The sequence below is a fragment of the Benincasa hispida genome, chromosome 4 (genome assembly GCF_027475165.1).
Source record: "Benincasa hispida cultivar pf3 chromosome 4, pf3_genome.v1.1, whole genome shotgun sequence".
Classification (NCBI taxonomy): domain Eukaryota; kingdom Viridiplantae; phylum Streptophyta; class Magnoliopsida; order Cucurbitales; family Cucurbitaceae; genus Benincasa; species Benincasa hispida.
In genome coordinates this window covers 39,888,232-39,911,317 of record NC_143481.1, presented here as the reverse complement: position 1 = coordinate 39,911,317, position 23,086 = coordinate 39,888,232, and the positions used below count along the sequence as shown (strand labels likewise).

Below are 23,086 nucleotides of genomic sequence, written 5' to 3'. Positions count from 1 at the left end.
ACTTATGGAGATTCTACTGAAATCGTGAAGAGAACTACAAAGGTATTGTCTTGTTCAAACCCTCTTATGAAATCCTCATGAGTAACATGTTTAAAACTCAAATTAAATGTAGTTTATGTGCGTATTGATTCTGAATTCTTCTGTTTCATGTTATATTACTCCTTCACCTACGTCATTCCTAATTAGTAGGATATCGTCTACATATATCACTAGAAAAACTACTAAAGTGTTGATGATTTTCTTGTAGACACAAGGCTCATCAACGTGGTCAAAGCCATAAGATTTTATCGTAGTATCAAACCTGATGTTCCAAGATCGAGATGCCTGTTTCAGTCCATAAATGGATCGATTCAGCTTGCAAACCTTTTACTCTTGACCTTGGGCTATGAATTCTTCAGGCTACACCATATAAATGGTCTTCTCAAGATTTTCATTTAGAAAAGAAGTCTTAACATCCATTTGCCATATCTCATGTCATAATATGAGGTAATGGATAGGAGGATGCGGATAGACTTCAGCATGGCAACAGGCGAGAAAGTCTCCTCATAGTCAACTTCTTCTTCCTGGGAATAGCCCTTTGCCACAAGTCTAGCCTTGAAGGTTTGCACCTTCCCATCAACACGCCGTTTTCTCTTGTAGATCCATTTACAACCTATAGGTTTAACCCCATAAGGTTGATCTACAAGATCCCAAATTGAGTTGAAGTACATAGACTCCATCTCGAGATCCATGGTTTTGACCCATTCTTCTCGATCAACATCCTCCATTGCCATCGAGTAAGACAACGGATCCTCAACCTTGCCATCAGCTACCATAGTTAGGATTTTAGTTAAACCCATATAGTGATAGGTGGGTTTGTAACCCTCCCATTACGTCGAGGTTCCCTCAACACTTGAGGTGGATTTGACCTACTAGATGAACTTACATCAACAACTCTTGTTGAGGTAGCAAGCTCTTCAACAACTCTTGTTGAAGATTTAGTAGTTTCTTTGGAAAGCTCATTCAACATGATTTTGCTTCTACAACTGTGCTCCCTTATATGATCCTCCTCAAGAAAAGTAGCATTTGTTGATACAAACACTTTGTTTTCCTTAGGATCATAAAAATAACCCCCTCATGTCCCTTTGGGGGTAGCCTACAAATAGGCATAGCCTCGAACGTGGTGCCAGTTACTTAGGATTAGCCTCAAGCACATATGCTGGGCAACCCCAGATGCGAAAGTGATGTAAAATAGCTTTACGCTCATTCCACAACTCCAAAGGTGTTCTGGCAACACTCTTGGAAGGAACACAGTTCAGGATATAAGTTGCAGTCTCTACTGCAAAACCCCAAAACGAGTTCGATAAGGAAGTGTAACTCATCATCGATCGAACTATGTCCAAAAGGGTTCGATTTCTCCTCTCCAATACACCATTATACTGAGGTGTACCAGGTGTGAAGAGTTGGAAAACTACTCCATGTTCTATCAAATAGTTCTGGAACTCAGAATCCAAAAACTCTCCACCTCGATCAGATCGAAGCATTTTAATCATTTTACTTATGTGTTTTCAACTTCAGTCTTGAACTCTTTGAACTTTTCAAAAGATTCAAACTTATGTTGCATTAAATAAACATACCCATACCTCGAATAATCATCAGTAAAAGTGATGAAGTATTCATAGCCTCCCCGGCTCACACATTCATCGAACCACAAAGGTCTAAATGCATTAACTCTAAAGGCTTTTTGGCCTTATAACCTTTTCCAGTAAAAGGTCTTCTAGTCATTTTTCCTTCAAGGCATGACTCGCACACAAGTAAAGAATTTTTTTCTAACTCGTTTAGAAATCCATTCTTCACCAACCTCTCAATCTTATTGAGATTATTGTGCCCTAAACGAAGGTGCCAAAGTTGGGCATTCTCTTTAGGAGAAACTTTAAGTCGTTTATTTTGAGTTACGACAGTTTTAAACATCTCTATGTTATGGAGGGAATTTGTTGCTAACGGCCTTAGCACATACAAATTGTTTTCCAGTTGAGCTGAACATATATCAATGCCATTTTTTATAATAAACACTTTACTAACAGAAAAATTCAAGGTGTAATTACATTCAAGCAAAGACTTTATAGAAATTAAGTTCCTCTTTAACTCGGGAACTACATACACATCATTTAAAATGATAAACCTATTCTGTAAAGTCAATCGGACACCTCTCATTGCCACATCTGAGACGACATGCTCGGTTCCAACTCAAATGTCACCTCACCAGCACCAAGCTGCCACCCGAAACTAATTCCCTGAAATGAAGAACAAACATGGTTAGTGGCCCAAGAGTCTATAATCCAGGCAGAATCATCATTCTCCACTAAAAAAGTCTCCAAAACCAGTAAATCGTATTTACCTTGTTTGGCCTTCTTCTTCTCAGCCAAATAACGTGAGTAGTTCTGCTTCCAATGCCCATCCTGGTTGCAGTGGAAACATGTTTCTTGTTCAACCCACACTAGTTGCCTACCCTGCAGAGTGGCAGGCTGTGGGTTAGCAGATGCATTTCCCTTACGACCCTTCTTTTTCTTCCACTTGCTGGTGTCAGAAGAAGAAGGTGCAGACTTAGTTTTAGAGGTCGAACCTCGGTGGAACTTTTTGGAAGATGAAGCAACATTTTCCTCACTAACCTTCTTTTCCTTGCTTTTCAACAAAGATTGGAATGTCTGCAACTCATTGAGTAAAGTTGTAAGGTTATAATCAACCCTATTCAGAACAGCATTACTTACGAATTGAAGGAAGCTTTCTGGTAACGACTCCAGAATGATGCTAACTTGGCTGGCCTCATCAATGCTCGACCCATTCATCTCCACCATGTTAAAGTGGACCATCATGTTCAAAACATATTCACGAATGGATATACCCTTCTTCATCTTGGAGTTGAAGATGAACTTAAGAGCATCGTGCCTAAGCTACGTGGATGATTGTTCGAACATTCCCCTTAGGGACTCCATGATCTCGCGTGCAGTGATCATGGGCCCATGCTTCTTGGCCAAAACGTCATTAAGGCTGGCCAAGATATACGCTCGGGCCTTCTCATTCATCCGTGTCCAGCACCCGTATGCCTCTCGAATATTTCGAGCAGCAGGAGGTGGAATAGGAGGACAATCGTCCATAAGGACGAACCTTAGGTCATCGATGATAAGTATTGTGTTGATCGTATTTTTTCAACTAGTGTAGTTCTCACCAATCAGTTTATCAACGGCTAAAAGCAATAAAGTAGCGGTTGCCATTTTTAAAAGTTGCTGAAAAAAGAACAAACTTAATAAGTCTACTTGCATTATCACTTTTAACACCAATTAAGTTTTAGCAAAATAGTTCTATTGTACCCTAAGTGAAATCTATTTTCCAATGATGCCCTAGTGAGGTAGGACAAAAGACACCGTTGAGGTGATCAAGTTCCCCTTCACTGGAATGAGACAATCTCATCCATTAGCCAGAAACAACTCTTTGTAACTGAATCTAATAGTCACCATTGTTCGGTCCAGAATTTGTTAACATCCTTAACAATTCCATGTAAGTGTAACCCCTCATTTTAGGCCCTAGAGTCCCGCCCTAATGCGCCCACCATAGGGAAAAAGCATATTAGAACAAGAGACTAAAGCAACCCTATCTATTTATGGAGATCAGATAAAGAGTTGTGCAAATAAAGTCATCCTTTAAGGGGACACTTCCAGGATGCCTCGAGGCGATGCACGAAAGCTTTATCCAACCTAATGAGAAAGACCGAGGGATATGTTGTCACACGTTCCACTCCCACTTACTATGAACATTCTCTCCATTCACCTTGGTATTGACCTACCCAAATGCCATCCTATAGAGGGACACTCCCAGGGTGCCTCGAGGCCGAGGATAGATCTCACAGGAGGTAAAGTGAAGTATCATATACCCTAATTATCTTCCACTAAATGTTCTACCTAGGGATTTCTTAACTTAATAAATCCGGCTATTGATTTTAACTAAGTGGGTGTTTAATTTGTTCAAAAAACAACATCTTCTTTTGATAATTAAACAAGTTTGATTCAAGTCTCATTAAACACTTTAACAGACTAACATCAAATTTGCATGCATGCAACAAATCTATATAATTCATCTTTCTAGGTAGGTTCCCAGGTAGGGGTGCGACGTGTCCATCGACTTAAGTACCCCAACCTAACCAGAACCAGCCTTAGCCAAAAGTTTCCTTATAGATAGATTTGGTACATATTTAATATTTTATTAGTCAATTTAATCCTATTAAACTGGATTAAAAGATTAAGCTTAGGTATCTAATCTCATTAGAACCGTGATCTTAGGTCTATCTCAATCAAATTTTAAACTCTTTTAAAACATGATTAAAGCCTAAGTTTGCATGCAATTCTTTCTTATTGATTTTAATTCTAATTTCATTAATTATAACTCTTATAAAAATGAAACAACTAAAATCAACCACATTGCTAAGCTAAACATCCATAAGGTATTTATAACTTTTATAAATAAACCTAAGTGTCATGCTTCATCCAATGTTCATTCATTACTAATATATAACATTTATATAACAAGTAATGAACTAAGCTCATGCTAATATACACCCTTATACTATAACACTTATAATATAAAGATGATGCATGGATATGCTTTGATGCATGCATATATTATAACTATTATATTATATGATGCATGAGCAAGCTTTAATGTAATTTAATCATGCAAACTACTATATTATAACACTTATAATATAAAGATGATGCATGAATAAAATGCATAACCTATGGGTTTTAGAACTATATGACATACATTATGGCATATAAGTAAACATACATCACATGTACATTCAATAAAAATTGATGGACCGGGATAATATGCCTCAAGCTAACTATTACAAAAGAATCGAGTCAACCGGTTCAAACAGGCGAATCGGGTCTTAAACCACCCGGACGAAGCCTTGTCACTTGATCATGTAGCATCTCCTTTAGATTGTAAAGTAACGCTTATCGAGTATAAACGATTTTGTAGCGTCGATCGCGTGGCTAAGACTATGCAATGAGCATGAAATTCCACACGATCGTGCAGCGAACATCGAGTAACGCATGCCATGCAATCGTGCAGCCAATGACTATGTGATCAGCATGATTGTCTACACGATCGAGTAGCAAGCGTTGAGTATCGTATACCGAGTGATCGTGTAGCCAGTGCCTATGCGATGAGTATACTGGCCTACATGATCGTTTAGCACACATGCCATGCGTTGAGTATCATATACTCTGCGATCGTTTACCCCGAGTGTCTATGTGATCAAGTAGCCAACGTAACATGATCGAGTAAACTCTTTACTCGATCATGTAGCATTATCTATGCGATCGTTTAACAAATACTACAGATCGAGTATAATATTTCTACACGATTGCATAGCCAAATCTAAGCGATCGTTTAGCTTAGGCTACACGATGTGACCAACATTCGTCTTCTTCCTCGAAGCGAACAGCAACCCCTTGCATCTGAAGCTTCATCACGAACAACTCAAACAAACAAAAACTTGAATACATACTCGATTGCTAGTTAATTATGCCCAAAAACGCAAGGGCCCTTACAAATTAACTTATGTAAATGTAAAAGAAACCTTTAAACAGAGGTAAATATCCCATAATTATCCATCAACAACATCCACAAACACATATAACACTTAAACGCATTGCAGAATACTTAAAAACCCACCAAGACTATAAATGACATTTAATACAGCAATGGAATTTGGAAATTAGAACAACCTGGCTCTGATACCAATTGAATGTAATCTAAATATAGAGTATCTTTTGAGCGGAAGCAGATCGTTCCAAAACTCCATTGTGAAAGAACATAAACATTTACAAACATACAGAAACGATTATGGATTAAAGATAAATTACAACATTCTTATAAAAAACAAAGGATAGAGTGACAGTACCTTTGAAGAACTCTTTCTTCACTTATTTCCCTTGACTAGTCACCAACGCATCGAATAGCACGAATGCAACGAGCAACTAGAACTTCCTCGATCACCAGCGAGTAAAACTCGATCCTCGAACAGAACTAGACACCACCATAAGATTACATTGATATTCTCGGTGTGAGAATCTAGGATTTGTGGGCTCTGGCTTATTTTGGATAGAGGGATGGATTGGAGTGAAGGAGGAAACGATCGAGTAAGTGATCACACGATCGTGTAGTAGATGAAGTCTATCATATAGACTCGACACTCGATCATTTAGGCTCTGTAAAGCTATCGCGTAGTAAAACCCCTTTTACTCGATAGACCATCTGATAACGCGTAATCGTTGTTTTTTTTTTTTTTTTTAGAATTTTGAAATCAAATTTCTTTTTATCTCACAGTTGCCATAAAATTGTGTATAACCACCCACTAAGGTCGGTTATTTAGATAAACGATATTAATTATCATATAATTAATATAAATAAAATAACAAGTTTATCATATTATATTTATAACCTATAGTTTTAATATTGCATCATATGCAACATATAAACCATAGTTATTTTCCTATTTTATGGCATTTAATATAAATCATATTTATATTAATTCCTCCAATAAAATAATGTATCAATTATATCATATATAATTTAATTAATTTAATTATATCATATATAATCAAATTCCCTCTTGTTAATATGAACATTTCAAACTAACCCAAAAACTGATTCTCAACTTGAATTCATTGAGCAACCAAGGGAACATTATGGACCTATAGCTTGAAGCTCCAACGGTACGTGAATAACTGACTAAACTTTTTAATCACGATATCCGACATCCATTAACTGTCGGGCATTCCACTAAAGACCAACAACTGCACTCTTCGCACTACAAATATATTTATGTGTCCATTGGATATAACTAATCAATAGTATGATGACCCTTCACAAATCGCTCGTAAGTATAGTTGGGCCAAATTACCGTTTTAACCTGTAGTTACATCCAACTCCTTAAGTACTACTGATTCCTCTAATGAACAATAGATCATAGCCCCACTATGACTAAACACTTCTCAAGCCAAGAAAGGGTGTGGCGCCGCATTGTTTAAGCCCCGGCATAAGCCCTTAAGGGAGCAATTTATCTACTTACCCCTGCTTCAGGGAATGAGTGAATTCTATTTTGTGTAGCTGAGTTCCCAGCTCTCCAATTAAATGAATCCCCAAAGTGGTAGGCTTGTTGAGTCGGCGATCTAGCCACTCTCACTCATGCAAATCAGAGAACCACCCTCATAGGCAGAGTTCACAACTCAGTCAGGATTAAGGTCATGTTACCTATGGTCATCCTAGTGAAATGAAAGTCTCAATTATGAATGGCGTTATATAACGAGACTAAACCTTTTATGCTCTGGTCTTATACAAACTCCTTTGGTCTTATACAAACCTTTTGTGCTATGGTCTTATACAAACTCCTCACTTGCATGTCTAATACATGAATGATCAGGATCAGATCATTTGTAGTACTTTACAACATTTGTAACATCTACAAAGTGGGCCACACTCGTAGTGTCACCAAGATAAGGTATCTCCCCTTATCCATATACTACAGACCATTTAGGTTATCACTTAAAACACAATCCACTTATATGTCTCTACATACATGTTTAAGTTACAACGATAACCAGGGATTCTAGTTTATTGGTTTGTGGTTAATGCAACTAAAATATCTCATATTTGATAGACTGGAGTGAATAAAATATCATATATTATATATCACAAAATGTTTGTTCATACAAGTGTCTACAAACTACATGACCCTACGAGATTTAGAGCATCAACTCCAACACCGTCAACCCTCAATCCATCCTTCAACCTCAATGAGCTCCAAATCTTCATTGCCTGAGAACTCCAAACTCAGCTTGCACCCCTCTACTAATCCCTCATCGAAGTGCACCGCGATGCAGACACCATTCGCCAATCTCTCGTCAATGTGCAACATAACATCTTCACCCTCTGTCAATTCTAGCACATGCAGGCAGAACGAAACCATGAATACTTTCACTTTTAACAACCTACCTTCATGGCCCAACCGTTCCCCCTTATCTTCGCCAACCTTTGCACTTTTCTGATGCGCAAGGCCCTGCTCCTCCAATGATGATCCTCTGTCGTAGCAGTAAATTTGGGGGTGATGTTTTGGAATTTGAATTTGTCTCTATCTGTTGATTTTCCTTTGCTCGTATTTACCAATTTGTAATCCAGTGCATCATTTATTTACATCAAATGAATTCTACATTTATGTGCACTCATTATTCTGCCTTATCTAGTCTTGCCTTATTATTTTTCATGTTTTATCCTTTTGAAATTCATTTTGATGCTATGTCTTTTTGCGCGTTGATAAATAAGCAACTGTGATTATCTTTATGCACTTCACTAGTTCACGCACTAAGGGTGTAACCAAAATGAAAGGCGTAACCAAGTTCAATGTTGTGTTATAATCTAAAGTGTCAAAAAAACTGCTTTTCTTTTCAAAACAAACGCATTACAAAGAAAAAAAGGGACCCAAAAGTGTTTGAAATGAGAAAAAGGTTTTTGAGCAAGGGATTGTCGGATTTAAATTAAGAAAATATTTCCTTAAAAAAGTGACCAGGCTCAAAGGAAAAATGTGGCTTGAAAAAGAAGTGCGGGTGAAAAACATTCTAAGAAGCTAATCAGCGTAGCTTTGAGATGTAGAGTAAGTTTGAATTTCTTTAGTATAAGATATGCTTAAGGACCAGCATTATTCTAAATTTGAGGGTATAATAACTTGTAGAAATGCAAGTTACTATAGCCTTTTACTTAGAATAATAAGGGTAGATATGCAAGATATGTGTTGATTATACTAAGAATTCATTATTAGTATTATACTTGCATTAAAGTACACTAAAACTTCAGCTGACCACTATCATGAGTACATTGCGCCAAAGTGTTTATTTTGCAATTGATCACAGGAGTTGTTTGTATACGTTGATCTTCTACCCGATGAATAAATATTGGTCGCTTCTACCCGATGAATAAATATTGGTCGCATTCCTCGAGATCTCTAACCCTGTGCGAGCAGATCTTCTGCCAAAACCTTCAGAATGTTGACCATGATAGCTGGCATCCTCACCTATCACATCAAAGATGATGATTAATCAAAGCAGGAATTCCAACAATTTTCAGTGCATGGCTCTATAAATAGAGCCTTGACGCCTATGAAGAAAGTGTCCGGAGTCAAGATTTTTCCTAAGAGAAAACTTAGGCTCGATACTTGCACCACAAGAAAAAAGAGACTTCTATCTCCTTCTCCACCCCAGACTATCACCGAGAAACTTATACCTTGTTTATACTTGGACAAGATATGTCTATGAGGAGTCATATGGTAGGAACATCCAGAATTATCTACAATGGTAGATATTGTCCACTTTAGATATAAATCTCATGGCTTTACTTTTGAAACCTCCCCGAAAGGTCTCTTACTAATGGAGATAATTTCCCTTACTTATATACCCATGATCATTCCCTTCCTAACCAATGTGGGATTTTTTTGCACTCCTAACAATTCCTCCCCTTGAACAAATCTGTTCAATCCCAGTCATGAGAGCTTGCTCTAAATCCCAAGGTAACTCTCATTCATCTTGGAACATTTGCTCTTCATCTAGAGACATGCTAGTTCATCTCAGGTCAACATCCAAACAGAGCACATGAGCAAGAGCACGGATTGCACTTGCTCTTATCAAGGTAGGGGAAACCACAAGGCTACCCAATTAGAACACGAACAAGGCTCACTAAATTTCTTTGTTCATTATCTAAGGATTTCACTCATAAAGCTAGGTTTATACCAAGGCTCTGATACCATTTGTTATGAAAAATCTCACAGAACAGACTGTTTATATGTAAAACAATAAACAAAAAATCAGTGCTATATACATATGTATATCATTTCATAAACTAATTCAAAGTAGAAGAGAGTATAGAGAATAACAAAAATATTTATAGTGGTTCGACCAATGGGATGTATATCCACTGTGCAAGATGAACAATCTTGTATTAGCTTTAATGTCAAACTTCAAGAACAAAATAAAACCCAAAAGGTAGAAGAAGATAAAGAATAACAAAGTCAGCAATACTCTCACCAAAACTCAGAAAATTACCCATGTAGAGAGCAAAAGCAAACTATAAAAACCCAAAAAAGTTTGTCTACACACTGCTACCTTCGATGGTTAAACCCATAATTTAGACTTCCGATAACTGCTTCATCTCCCACAAATTGATGTACTGGAGACGGAAGAAAGAGAAGAACTATCTTAAGCACAAAGTTTGTGTTTTTATCAATAATAGGCCTAACACAAATTTCAGCTTAAAGGAAGTATGAAACCTGTGATGCCCCAAAGTTTTTTCTTTAAAGGGGGGTGGAGAGTTGGTGGTTAATTTTAGGAAAAGAAAAGGGGTTTAGGGTTATAAAGAGTTGAGGGCCTTGGGATGCGTGCAAAAAGAAAAAAAAGCGAAAAGACATTCTTTTTTTTTTTTCTTCTTCTTCCTTCTCCAGCCGTACGCCCCCTGCCCCTCACTGTGCAATCGCCCTCGCCGTCAACCAAGCTTCTTCGTCGATCGTCGTTTCCGTCGTCGACCGCGCGCCATCGAGATTTCTTCCGCCTCTGTTCATCCGCCACGCATCTTTTGGTTCTAGTCATTAGCTTCGACTGCCCCTAGTCACTCGACCGCAAGTGTTCCAGCCGCGCTGAGCTTTCTTCCGCCTTTGTTCATCCGTCGCACGTCAGTTTTCCGTCGATAGCCAAAGCCCAGCGTGCGTCAGATCGCTTACCTCGTTCAATTGCACACCAGAACAGTGTCGGTTGTTACCGATTCGTGGTTAGTTCCGCCTGATTCTTCTGTTTGGGGTAAGTTTCGGTTCTCTTTTGGCAGCCCACTGTCTTTTGATATTCTTGGGCCTAAGCTAACCTTCACCCATGGAATTTGTAATTGGTTTCAGGAACATGTGGCGGTGAAGGGAGTTTTCGAGCAGAGTAAGATTTCGTCTTGGGACAGTTCATTATCCTGAGGAGTTTAGTCGGTTGCCCTAAGATTTTGATAATCTTGCTGAGAAACTTTTATGTCATATGTGAAACTATGATGAAATCTGTTATGAGTAATTGTGTTGAATTTGATGTGCTGAATTTAAAGTATTCATAGTGTGATGAAGTTAGATGTAAGGGTTAAGGGGATATTGTGATAAGGTGCATGAGTAAACTGGGGATAGTGGGCTAATGTTGATGTAGGAACAGACTGTGATAAGGTTTAATGTATGAGTAATCTATGATAAAGTTGATGTATGGGTAGCGGTGTTAAAGTTTGATGCTGACTCATGGCCTTGATTGAATGCTTATGACTGAGATTGTAATGAATGTTTGTATGCTTATATCCATATGAGATTTTAGTGGCTATTAGTGTACCATTGGGCCATGCACATCGCATGTGTGAGCCTTCGGGCCCACATCCTATGCTTATGTACGGTATCCTTTTTGGGATCACCACTTGTTTTATGCATGTGACCTTTGTGTCACTACTTATGAAAGCGTGCCTTTGGGTTCGCCCCTTATGCCTATGCCTATGTTTATGATGCCCTTGTGCATTTTGGGTCCAATGGATAAACTAACAGATCACTGAATGGGCCCAGTAGTGGGCTTCTTACTGAGTATATCTTTATACTTACCCTTTTCTTTCCCTATTTTTCAGGTAAGGATAATGACAGACTGGCGCATGACAAGAGAGATCCGTGACCTGGCCATTAGGACGATTCAGTGCTTCCACATCTAGTTTCATGTTTTGAAATCTGGTTTAGGAGTTAGGCATTTCACACTTTCATGCAAAATACATCAATTTTATTATTTAACTATTTAATTTCCTTCATTTTTAAAGTAGGGATTAGGGGTACCCCGAATAGTAAATTATTTTATTTTATTTTTCTTTAGTTTATTTATTATTATTTAATTATGTTTTCATATCTTTGCTCATCTGAGCATTATTAAATAAAATTTTGGCTCTTGTATTTGATGGTTTAAAAGAAATTGTACGATTAAGCCTATGCATGCATGAAGTAGAGTCCTAGAATGTAGTAGGAAACTAGGGTCATTACAAAACCAATCCATAACTTAACATACAAAAATCCTGTGATAATATGTTTGAGTCAACAACACAAAGTCAACACCCGTCACCTGACCCTCTTCCTCGCCAACCCATCCCCTCATTCCCACTCCAGTCTTTTCCCTCATATTTGTTTTTTCTCACCAATCTCCGCTTTCATCCACTCCCCATAGGAAAGGCTCCCCTAATCTTTATTCTTTATACTAGTATCATCACTGTTGGAATGTCTAGAATTTGTTTGTTAGCGCTTCGAACAACTAAGTACGGGGTCTAGCTGACCAATCAGCGAGCCAGGGTCCAGGGGCGGCGCGTCCTGATGGTTGCCTCTGAAACCTATTCAGAATTCGTATTTAGCATATTTATTTATTTGTAGTTATTTACGATTATGACCCTAGGGTTTAGAGTAGTGCGCTATATAAACTCTCTAACCCGAGAGACACCGTTTTGATGTAATTTTCTGAAAACATTCTCCCTAATAATACTGTTCTCCCTCTGCCCCTGGACGTAGCTAACACACCGTTAGTAAACCACGTATATCTGTGTGACAATCTTCTCTATATCTACGTTCTTTTTCTGTGTTCTTTAATTGTCGATTTCGTAACAATCACATTCATGTACAATGTGCCCAAGAATACCACAATTATAGCAGAAATCTGGCAACTTTTTCATATTTAAAAGAACACCATATCTCTTCTTTGCCATTAAGTTTAATCGTCATTCCCCTTTGTAAAGGCACTGTTACATCTATCCACACCTTAAGCCATATATATAGTCTCGGCCATCCGCTATCTTGGTCACAATCTATTTCAATTAATTCACCAGCTTCTTTGTCGATCATGGTTGCCATTCGGCTGTATGAGTTGTTCATATAGCCGAATGGTAAATCATGGACTTTGATCCATAAGGCCTCGTGATTGAATTGAATAGATTCGATACTATCTTAGATTCAGACAATGATTCCATCACGATCAAACCATTATCAAACGTCCACGGCCCATTATTTAGCACACGCATCTTATCCTTTTATGTTCTTAAAATATATAGCAAGCAAATTAGGGAAAATTAAAAATATATTGTACTTTTAAAAACAATTTAAAAAAATATGGTAATTTTGAACCCTCAACCTTGCCATTATTTTTTTTTCTTTTTAATTATTTAGACATTCGACCTTCTTTTTTTAAAAAAAAAAAAAAAATCCATTTTATAAAAAAAATTCTAAAAATATTTTATTATTTTATTATTTTATTTAAATTCTAAAAAGAATAAATTAAAAAATAATATCTCATAAGAATAAAAAAGTGTAAATTAATAATATCTCATTTATATAAAAAATAATTACAAAAATCAATGTGTCCCACATGGCGGACGTCGTCGATTTCGAGCTGGTTGTCGTCGTCGACTTCGAACTTGAGGTTGCTCGGATTCTTTTGATGTTGCTCTGATACCTCTGCAGGCGCTTCATAATATAAATATTCATTATGCTCTCCATAACCCCGACCATGTTCATGCACGTATGAAGACGAAGGACCAGCCCCTGAGTCATAATGTCCTGAACCAAATGCTGGCATCATCATCATCGGACTAACATAATCAGTTTGATTCTACGTCTATATAATATGGGCAACTCTTCCACATTATGGGATACCTCATCAAAATCATCCTCTTCCCGAACAGGTCATCTACGTCTAGGAACCGGTGGGGGAACAATAGGTATATCGTACATATAATGTATTTCCTCCATATAGCTTTGGTTGTTACTACATATAGCAAGAACCTGGCTCGGATCATTCGCAACCTCACGGAGTCTACTGTTGTTCGATCTCTGTGAATTATAAAACAATTAGATAATATTTAAAATAAATTTAAATTAAAAATAATTAGATAATATTCATTCATTTACCAGATGACCTACAGCTGCTCCCGGACGAGTGACGTAGCGCCTTGTGATATTATTATACCAATGAATATATTCTTGAGTGACATTCCTGTCAAACTGTTCAAGAAAAACCCCCACTACAATAAACCTTGCACGATAGTGCCATCGCACTACCAAATGTGCAACTTTTTCGGACCAATCTCCAGTCCTTAAGTCAATATCATGCAGTACGGGTTCAGTATTACAAGGCGATGGGACATCCTGCTGAAAACCGAATTGTCTCATCACCCTGTCAGGAAGATGCCACTCACCAATGTGAAAACATATGAGAGGACTCATCGTCCGCCATATGTTTTGACCATTCGTACAAAAATTAGGCAAAGTATGCATAATAATTTTGTATGACTCCTAAATAACCTGAAACACAAAATATTATATTAGAGAACATTAAAGACAAATACAATAAAAATGTGTATAAAATAATCAATTAGGTTCAGTGTAATGTACCTGATCAGATTGAAGCAGATCAAACATGTATCTATACTGACTGACTACATGTGTGGCTACCCTAGTCACACAAAATTTGTCTCTCCACCTAAATTTTTAAATTGATAATTTAGAATCTAAATTAACTAGATCAGTGATATAAAAATTAAATTGAATTAAAACAACATACCGAGAACCATAGGCTCGTCCAACTAACTGAGCGTCATTAACATATTATAGCTATGGAGCCACTGTTGGAAATCGCTCCCAAGCCCATAGTTGCAAAAGTATGAGAGGCTCAGCTATCTCTCGAACCTCAAGTCTTGTTGCTTTGCATAGTTGTCTATACAACCATGCCAAACATGCTCCACCCCACGAATACCGCCCCGCATCATGGAGGTTAGCTAATAGTGGCAGGAACATCAAGTGAACAAAATGACTTGATTTATCTGAAAACAGACTTCCACTCATCATTTGTAGTATATATGCTCGCACATATCTTATGACGGTTTCCTCGTCTGCATCATCTATGAGCTCAAGAAATTGTGTTCTTAACCATATCAAACTTAACCTCGATCATTTAATCTTGTCAGCAGGTGGGGTCGCACCGAGGTACAGTTGACAAACTTGTGACCAATCATCGTACATCACTCTGGTGACTGGCTCACCGTCAACAAGCAACACTTCTATGTCTTGTAGAGTAATAGTGCACTCTCCAACAGACATATGAAATGTATGTGTCTTAAGCCTCCATCTCTCGACCAAGGCTGTGATCAGATGCCAGTCTAATTGAATAAATCTCAATCTGGCAACCCATAGAATCCAGATGTGCGCAATAGCGGTAATATTCGAGGGTGGAGCTGGATAGTGCGCTGGAGAACTGCCTCTCGATGCCTACAAGATATTTCTCCAGTAGTACGATCTCGCCATACAACAGATGATCGATGAATGGACTGGTCATACAAAACATCGGGATCAACAGGTCTTCGGTTTAAAGCCATAATCTGAAAGAAAAAAAATATTTATGTCTCAATTAAAAAAATATTTGTTTCTCAATTAGAAAAATAATGTACAATTTAATTAAAAGAATAATGTACAACTTCATAAATTATAATAAAAAAAATTGAATATACCTTAAAAGTATCTACACTTGATTAAATAAACATGATAAAAGAAGTATTTATTTCTCAATTAAAAGAATAATGTATAACTTTATAGATTATAATAAAAAAAATTAAATATATAATAAATTATTATAAAAAAATTGAATATACAATAAATTATAATAAAAAAAATTGAATATACAATAAAATGAATATATAATAAAAAAAATATTTATTTTTCAATCCCTAACTATCTGGAGCCCGTCTTAGTAACGAAGGACACTTCCTTCGATTATGGCCTAATTTATTACAAAATCCACATCGTTGTCGAGTGGTTGGTTCTGTCCAATCCATCTCGTTGTGATAATGTGAACTTTTCAGTCTACCAGGTTTACTCAACAACGATGGATCAGGATGTAAGACGAGCATATTATGGTGTTTGATCCAATAATCTTCATGTGGTATAGGTTGAAATTGAGGAGATTAACATTCAGCATACGTTGACAATTTATAGTAGTCCTCAATAAAGTCTTCATAGTTCATATTAAAATGTGAGCAAACAGCCATAAAATGCGAGCATGGAATGTCGAATGCTTGCCACTTGTTACATGAACAGTACCGTTCGGACCTGTTTAGCCTCAATATTTGAATGTTTCCTCCTTTGACATTGAGACTATGACGTCCGGTCTTCACATAAAACACACCTTCATACCAATCGTATGATTGTACTTCATGTTTACTAGATCTTGCAGCCCATTTATTTATTTTCTCATGTGTGTATACCTGGATTTTTACTCCACTTAGTATTATAAAAATATGTTTGAAATAAATTGTTAATAACATATATATATATAAAATAATATTACCAGGTGTATTTATCTTGACGCTCCAATGCATCCCTTATTTCTTCTCTTCTTTTCTCGAAATAATTCACGCATTTGAAGAATGTTATTTGAGCAAGAGCATTTATAGGCAACATTCGAGCTCCTTTGAGGACTCCATTTATGCACTCTAATAGATTTGTCGTCATCCACCCATATCTGAATCCTCCATCATGTGCTTGAGTCCATTACACTAAACTAATATTGTCAAAAAGCTCTGATTTATTTCTTTGATATCTTCAATTGCTTTATTGAACTTTCGAATTTGAAACTGACACCTGGCACGATAAACATAATTTTTCAATAAATTAAATTTATACTTTTATTGAAGTTGCTGACGATATGTCGTAAGCAGAAACGATGGTGATATTTTGGTCCCATCCAACCATTTGCTGGATTGTTCACTACTACGATTATACCAGCATGTCGATCTGAAATTAAACACAACTCTTCGTGTGTTACAATTTCTCTCAGGTGTTTCAAGAACCATCCCCATGAGTCTACAGACTCTTCATCAGCAACGGCAAATGCAAGTGGAAGAAGATGGTCGTTCGAGTCAACTGATGTAGCAATCAATAATTTTCCTCTATATTTGTCGTACAAGTGTGTATCATCTATCTGAATTATCGGCTGACATTTATTGAAAGCTTCTATACAAGGATCAAATGCCCAAAATACAGAAGTTAGGATAACATGGCCTTCAGTAAGCGTTTCTTTAACTCTCCACTCTACACGTGTTCCGGGATTGGTATGCTTAACCATATATAACTACCTGGGTAACAAATTGTAAGACTCATCCCAATCACCGAACACTTTAACCAACGCTTTTCTTTTGCCCTCCCATACCCTATGGTAAGGAACATGATATCCAAACTTTGATTTGATGTCGGACTACAGTTGTGTCACACTGATAGATGATTTTTCCCTTACGGCATCACAGAACTCTAGTGCAATCATTGATGAATCCAATTGCACATGACTTTAACTTAGTTCTGAATAAAAACATGTATGTTGCTCATCCTACTTAGTGATCTCAAACAAACCATGCGATTTTTTCTTTATTACACGAAGTCTCCACTTGCAACCTTCCTCCCACTTCTTACATCGAATTGTCTAAATCGTCAGTGTAGATTCAACAACTTCATATAGTGCGTGACATTTTATTGCAAAATATTTGACCGCGTGTTGTAGCATTTCCTTGTCTTGACAAATCATCCCTTTATACAATTGAGTATTGTCAATACATTGAGTTGGATCTTCAAACTGGTTAAATGATGTATTCAAGTTTATATCCACCCCTATCCTATTTACATTTACATACAAATGCACTAAATTCGGCAGTGGCATCGCCATTGAGAACATCAAGTTCATAGCTTGTGCATTCGAAATAGGGAATGGCATAAACCTTATTGATCCTGATGGTTCTAGATTAAAATGTCTATATATTATTTCATTTGTTCCCATATCTACACTAAGTAACATCCTAACCATTTCAATGAATTGTTCAAATGCAATTCCACTGTTCACATTTATGCTAAAACTCCCACTTGGTGGTCGGTCATAGTCAACTTCATCAATACCATCAATCATATTACCATTTGTAAATAACAAAAATCCCAAACATTTGGCTGCCATTTTCTAAAAAAAAAAAAATCAACTTTTTGTATTATACTTTTTATAAAAAGTATATTAAAAAATATTAAACTTTTTAAAAAAATCACAATAATTTTACTTTTTATAAGAAGTATATTAAAAAATCACAATAATTTTGAACTTTTTAATTTATAAACATAAACTTTTTAAGTTTTAAGGACATAATTTTTTAAACATAACAATAAATTAAACCTTTTATAACTATTTTTAAACATAATAATAAATTAAATTTTTTATAACTATTTTTAAACATAACAACAAATTAAACTTTTCAAATTACAATGAGGTAAACTTTTTAAAACTATTTTTTCAAATTTAATACAAAATAAAAAATTAAATTAAATTAAACTTTTTCAAACTATTTTAAACTATATTTTCAAAGTTAATACTAGAAAATCAAATATCATAAGAAATATATTTAAAAAAATCACAATAACTATCACAATAATTTTGTATTAAACTATAAATATCAACTTTTTAAACATAACAATAAACTAAACATTTTAACACTATAAACATCAAAGTTAATACTAAAGAAATTAAATATCGTATGAATAAACTAAACTTTTCAAACTATACTAAACTTTTTAAACTATACTAAACTTGTTAACTATCACAATAATTTTGTATTAAATTATAAATATCAACTTTTTAAACATAACAATAAACTAAACATTTTAACACTATAAACATCAAAGTTAATACTAAAGAAATCAAATATCATAAAAATAAACTAAACGTTTCAAATATCATAAGTTCAACTCACAGATTCGACGGTAGTTCTCTTTTTTCCTTTAAAATGACAACATTCACCCTTTTTTCCTGTTATTGTTATCTGACAACAACTATAAAAAAAAATTTTAAAAAAAATTTAGAATCTATAAAAAAAATAATAATATAAGAACAAAAATAAAATTAATAATTATTCTTAAAAAATAAAAATTTAGTAGAGTAACGAACTAGTATAGTTTGTGATCAAGGGTTGTGTGAGAAAAATTTGTATTAAATGAAATACAAGAAGAGAAATGGAAATGGAAAGCAGTGAATTAAAAAATGGGAGGAGAGGGATATTAAGAAGAAGAGAAATGGAAACGGAAAGCAAATGGGAGGAGAGGGAGATGATTTCGAAGGGCAGTGAGCAATAGTAAAGGAAGAAGCAGATGATTTCAAGGCAGTAAGCAAGAGATGATTTCGAAGGAGACAGTGAGCAAGAGATGATTTTCGAAAGCAGTGAGGCAGTGAGTAAGGGAAGCAATGAGGCAGTGAGCAAAGGAATGGAAATTGGGGGTTTAAAAGCACATAGGTCGGGTGTTCAACACTCGATCCACAGGTTGGAAAATTAAAGGTGGTGGTTGAGGGAGGCAGGCATGTATGCATTTAAAGCTGCGGGAATCTTGGTCAACAACAGCAGAAATGGTCAGGCACGGCAGCGTCAGCAGCAGCGGGTGGCAAGGATGGGACGCGTCATGGTGCTTGTCGAGGGTTGAACTTTCGACCTACATAAGTCGAATTGCTTGTCGAGCGTTGAACTTTCGACTTATGTAGGTCAAAAGTTCAACCTTCGACAACCCTCCATGCAAACACTTCCTCCAAGTTCATCGAGTTCTCAACCTTCGACCTCCATCTTCGTCGAATTCTCAACCCTCGACTTCTAGCCTCGAACAGACAAAACAACCACATTTCTCTAATTAGTTTAAAAAACCACCCTATTTTCCTAATAACTTTGTAAAACTACAATATTATAATAAAAGATCTAGCAAATTATGTTTCATTATCAGACCATCTCACCATTGTAGTTCTTCCATGATTCCTTTTTCCTGACAAATCTCTTGGGAATTGCAACCCTAGCTGCCACCTACCAGTATCGAGGGAATGGAATTCTTCCTCAACCAAAAAAGTTAATGGTTCCTTATAACATATATTTTACCTTCCTTATAAATATTTTAATACATTTTTTAAAGAAATTCGTTGGTTGATTCAATGTATTGATCTTCAAATTTCATTTGCATTCATTTTATTTTTAAAATTTAATTGTTACATTGTTTTACATTTTTTTAGTTCTTTTTCTTTCTTTTTAAATCACAACTTAATTTGTAATAAATAAAATTACATGGTGAGAATCACATATTTATTAATTATCATTATTGGAACGAAAAAGAAAACATTTTAAATAGTTTTAAAAATAAAGTACAATATAATTTTTACACATATACGGTAGTAGTGCATGTATTTCTCTCAAAGAATGAGGCCCCAATTGAATCTGGTTTTGATATATAAATCTATTTTCTACTAAGTTATTGTCTTAATATGTTGCTTTAATTGGCAACTACACGCAATTTAGAAAAAGAATGAATTGAATTGCAGATTTTAGTCTTAGGATTTGGATGAAATTAGAATCTATAAAATGAGAAATTTTTATAAATAGAAAAATCTCAAAAATATTTACATTTTATAGCAAAAAATTTAAAAAATATTGTGTACTTTTAGAATGTTTTACTATGTAGTATAAATATTTTTTTAAAAAAATATATATATTTAAAAAGACCCTGGATTAGAATTTATTCCTAATAATTCAATAAAACCTTATAAACCATTTTTAAAATTGTAAAAACTCAATTATAACTTTCTCTAATATATAAGGATCAAAATTATAATTTAATCAAAAAAATATTTAGAATGTGTTTGGAATACATTTTCAGGTGTTTAATTTAAAAAATAAGTCATTTTTGAAAAAAATGAAGTGTTGGGTAACCACTCGAAATAACTTTTGAAGTGTATTTTAAGGGTCCATCTAGATTGACTTTGACAAAAAATGTTTCAAAAAACTCATTTTTATTTAAACATATTTGATAAAAAAAAAATTATTTAAAATACACTTCGAAAGCTATTTTGAGTGGTTATCGAATATTTCAATTTTTTGAAAAATGAATTGTTTTTAAAATTAAACACTTAAAAAATATATTCAGAACGTACCTTAAATAGTTTTGATAAAAATATGTTTAAGTAAAAATAAGTTTTTTGAAAAATTCTTGAAAATTTTTTATAAATAGAAAAAATGTCAAAGTATTTGCAAAAATAGTGAAAAAAAAAAAACACACACACTTCTATCCGTTTCTATTGTCTACTAATTTCTATCAAATAAGATTAAAATTTTGTTATTTTATATAAATAATTTTTCTTATTTTTTATTTTTGAAATCAACCAAAAAACTTTTTTAAAGTCAATGCAAACTCTTAGTTTGAACTCTGTAGACTGCAATTTATCGAAAATTAAATAGATAAATCTCACGCGGCTGCCAGTCTCCATCAAAGTTCAAAAAATATGACCGTTGGGGACGCTCCTCTCATTTAAATCTCAATTCAAACCCATTCCAAAAAATCTGTAACAAACGTAACTCCTCCACAGATTTCAACGAGAAAATAGCATTCTTATCTCTCGGTTTCATCCTTCTTCATTTCCCCATCGATTTCTTACATCCATGTCTAAGATAAGATCTGATCGCAGGCCACCGCTAGCCAGATCGCCCTTGCGGCTCAGATCTCGCCGGGTTCCTCAATCCAATTCAACACCCTCCATGCAAACGCCGCCTGGTATGCTCGAATCAACCGATTGAATTTTCCGTTGATTATCGATGAAGTTCCTTCTTGTTTTTCTTTAATTTTGCATTTCTTTATTGATCAACAACGTTTTCGTTTCGTCTGTGTACAGGTTCTTTGACAAAATCGCAGAAAATGAACCGTCTTCCAGATCTGCAAGAATCGGAACTCCGACCTGAGTATCGGATGATTTCATGCGAATTACGGGCTCTGGCAAGTATGGTTAGGATGGAATTAGGATGTGAAGAATCTGAAAATGGCGGAGACGGCGACAAATTGAACGTGAATTCGAGTTCTCTGTTCGAGCGAGGGAGATTTTACGACGTGTACTCTGCGAGGAGGAACGAGAGGCTTAAGAGAAAGAAAGCAGAGTCCGTGGCAGAGATCAAGACTCCACACAATCTCGGCGTGACGGTTGAATCTTCGAAACGGCACAGTTCGAAGAAGCTAGTAAATAGCTTGAGGAAATCGGTTTCTGCGGCGTATTCTGTGGAGCGGAGCGAGGTGGCTCCGAGGTACTTACTGCGTAGCATGACAAAGGAGAATAAGAAGCCTCCATTGCCGGTGAATCTAGAGAAATCAGTGATTGCTGCAGGAGAAAGGAAAATCGGCCCTCGAAGAGCACGAAGAATCTGAAGAATTAGGGATCTTTATTTCAATAAGGTGGAATTATAGTTTTTCACCTCTGTTATTGATCTTTATTTCAGATAAACTGGATTAATTTTTCCTCAATGTGTTTCGATTTGAGTTTGGATAGGATTTATGTAGGGTAAATGTTGTGTTTGCTTTAGAATTTTCCAATTCGGAAATATCTAACCATACTTAGCTGTGATGGGATAAGAGAGACATAGAACACATTAGTTTTTCTAGGGTTTTTTTTCTAAGTTTCTGCCAAAAAAAAAATAATAAAGTTTTTGTTGATCTTGTTCTTTTTCTTGTTTTCAACATGTTAGTTAAAAAATATATTTGAAATGGAATAGAAAACACAATAAATTATATTGAATAATTCTGGTCTGGTTCTTGTCCAATTATAATGTAATAATTGCACCCAATAGTCCAGAATTGTGTTGGAGTTAATATATTATATTAAGCTATTGATGTTAGTTTTATTTTAGGGAAATATATCTTTCCAACCCTTAAATTTTGTACATTTTTACCTGTGAACTATCCTTAATGTTCACTTTGTTTTTTCGATGTTATAGTTAATTAATTTTAAATGATTATGAAGTGTAATTTTAAATTTAGTTTTAGTAGTGATGAAAGACACGAAAGCTAATAAATTATAATATTATTAAATTAATTAATAGATCATAATATTAAGGATAAAAAACTAAAGAACGAAATAGACATGTAACTCAAACTCAAGGGTAA

At 35.4% G+C, this 23,086-nt stretch overlaps 1 protein-coding gene and 1 long non-coding RNA gene across 2 annotated transcripts; both read left to right on the top strand.

Annotated features, from left to right (window-relative positions):
- Positions 1 to 9,956: 9,956 nt before the first annotated feature.
- On the top strand, positions 9,957 to 12,044 carry LOC120076008 (uncharacterized). Its single transcript, XR_005481464.2, has 3 exons — positions 9,957 to 10,877; positions 10,970 to 11,003; positions 11,713 to 12,044. It is a non-coding gene; the product is annotated as an uncharacterized LOC120076008 (long non-coding RNA).
- Positions 12,045 to 21,469: 9,425 nt separating this feature from the next.
- LOC120076404 (uncharacterized) lies at positions 21,470 to 22,646 on the top strand. Its single transcript, XM_039030219.2, has 2 exons — positions 21,470 to 21,709; positions 21,828 to 22,646. The coding sequence occupies exons 1-2, from the start codon at positions 21,598 to 21,600 to the stop codon at positions 22,349 to 22,351; spliced, it is 636 nt and encodes a 211-aa protein (XP_038886147.1). The 5' UTR covers positions 21,470 to 21,597; the 3' UTR covers positions 22,352 to 22,646.
- The last annotated feature ends 440 nt before the right edge of the window (positions 22,647 to 23,086 follow it).

Bases quoted from the DNA above. Each gene is read 5' to 3' on its own strand.
- LOC120076404 (XM_039030219.2), top strand. From the start codon at position 21,598: ATGTCTAAGATAAGATCTGATCGCAGGCCACCGCTAGCCAGATCGCCC. The intron at 21,710-21,827 runs GTATGCTCGAAT...GTCTGTGTACAG, and splicing joins CTCCATGCAAACGCCGCCTG to GTTCTTTGACAAAATCGCAG.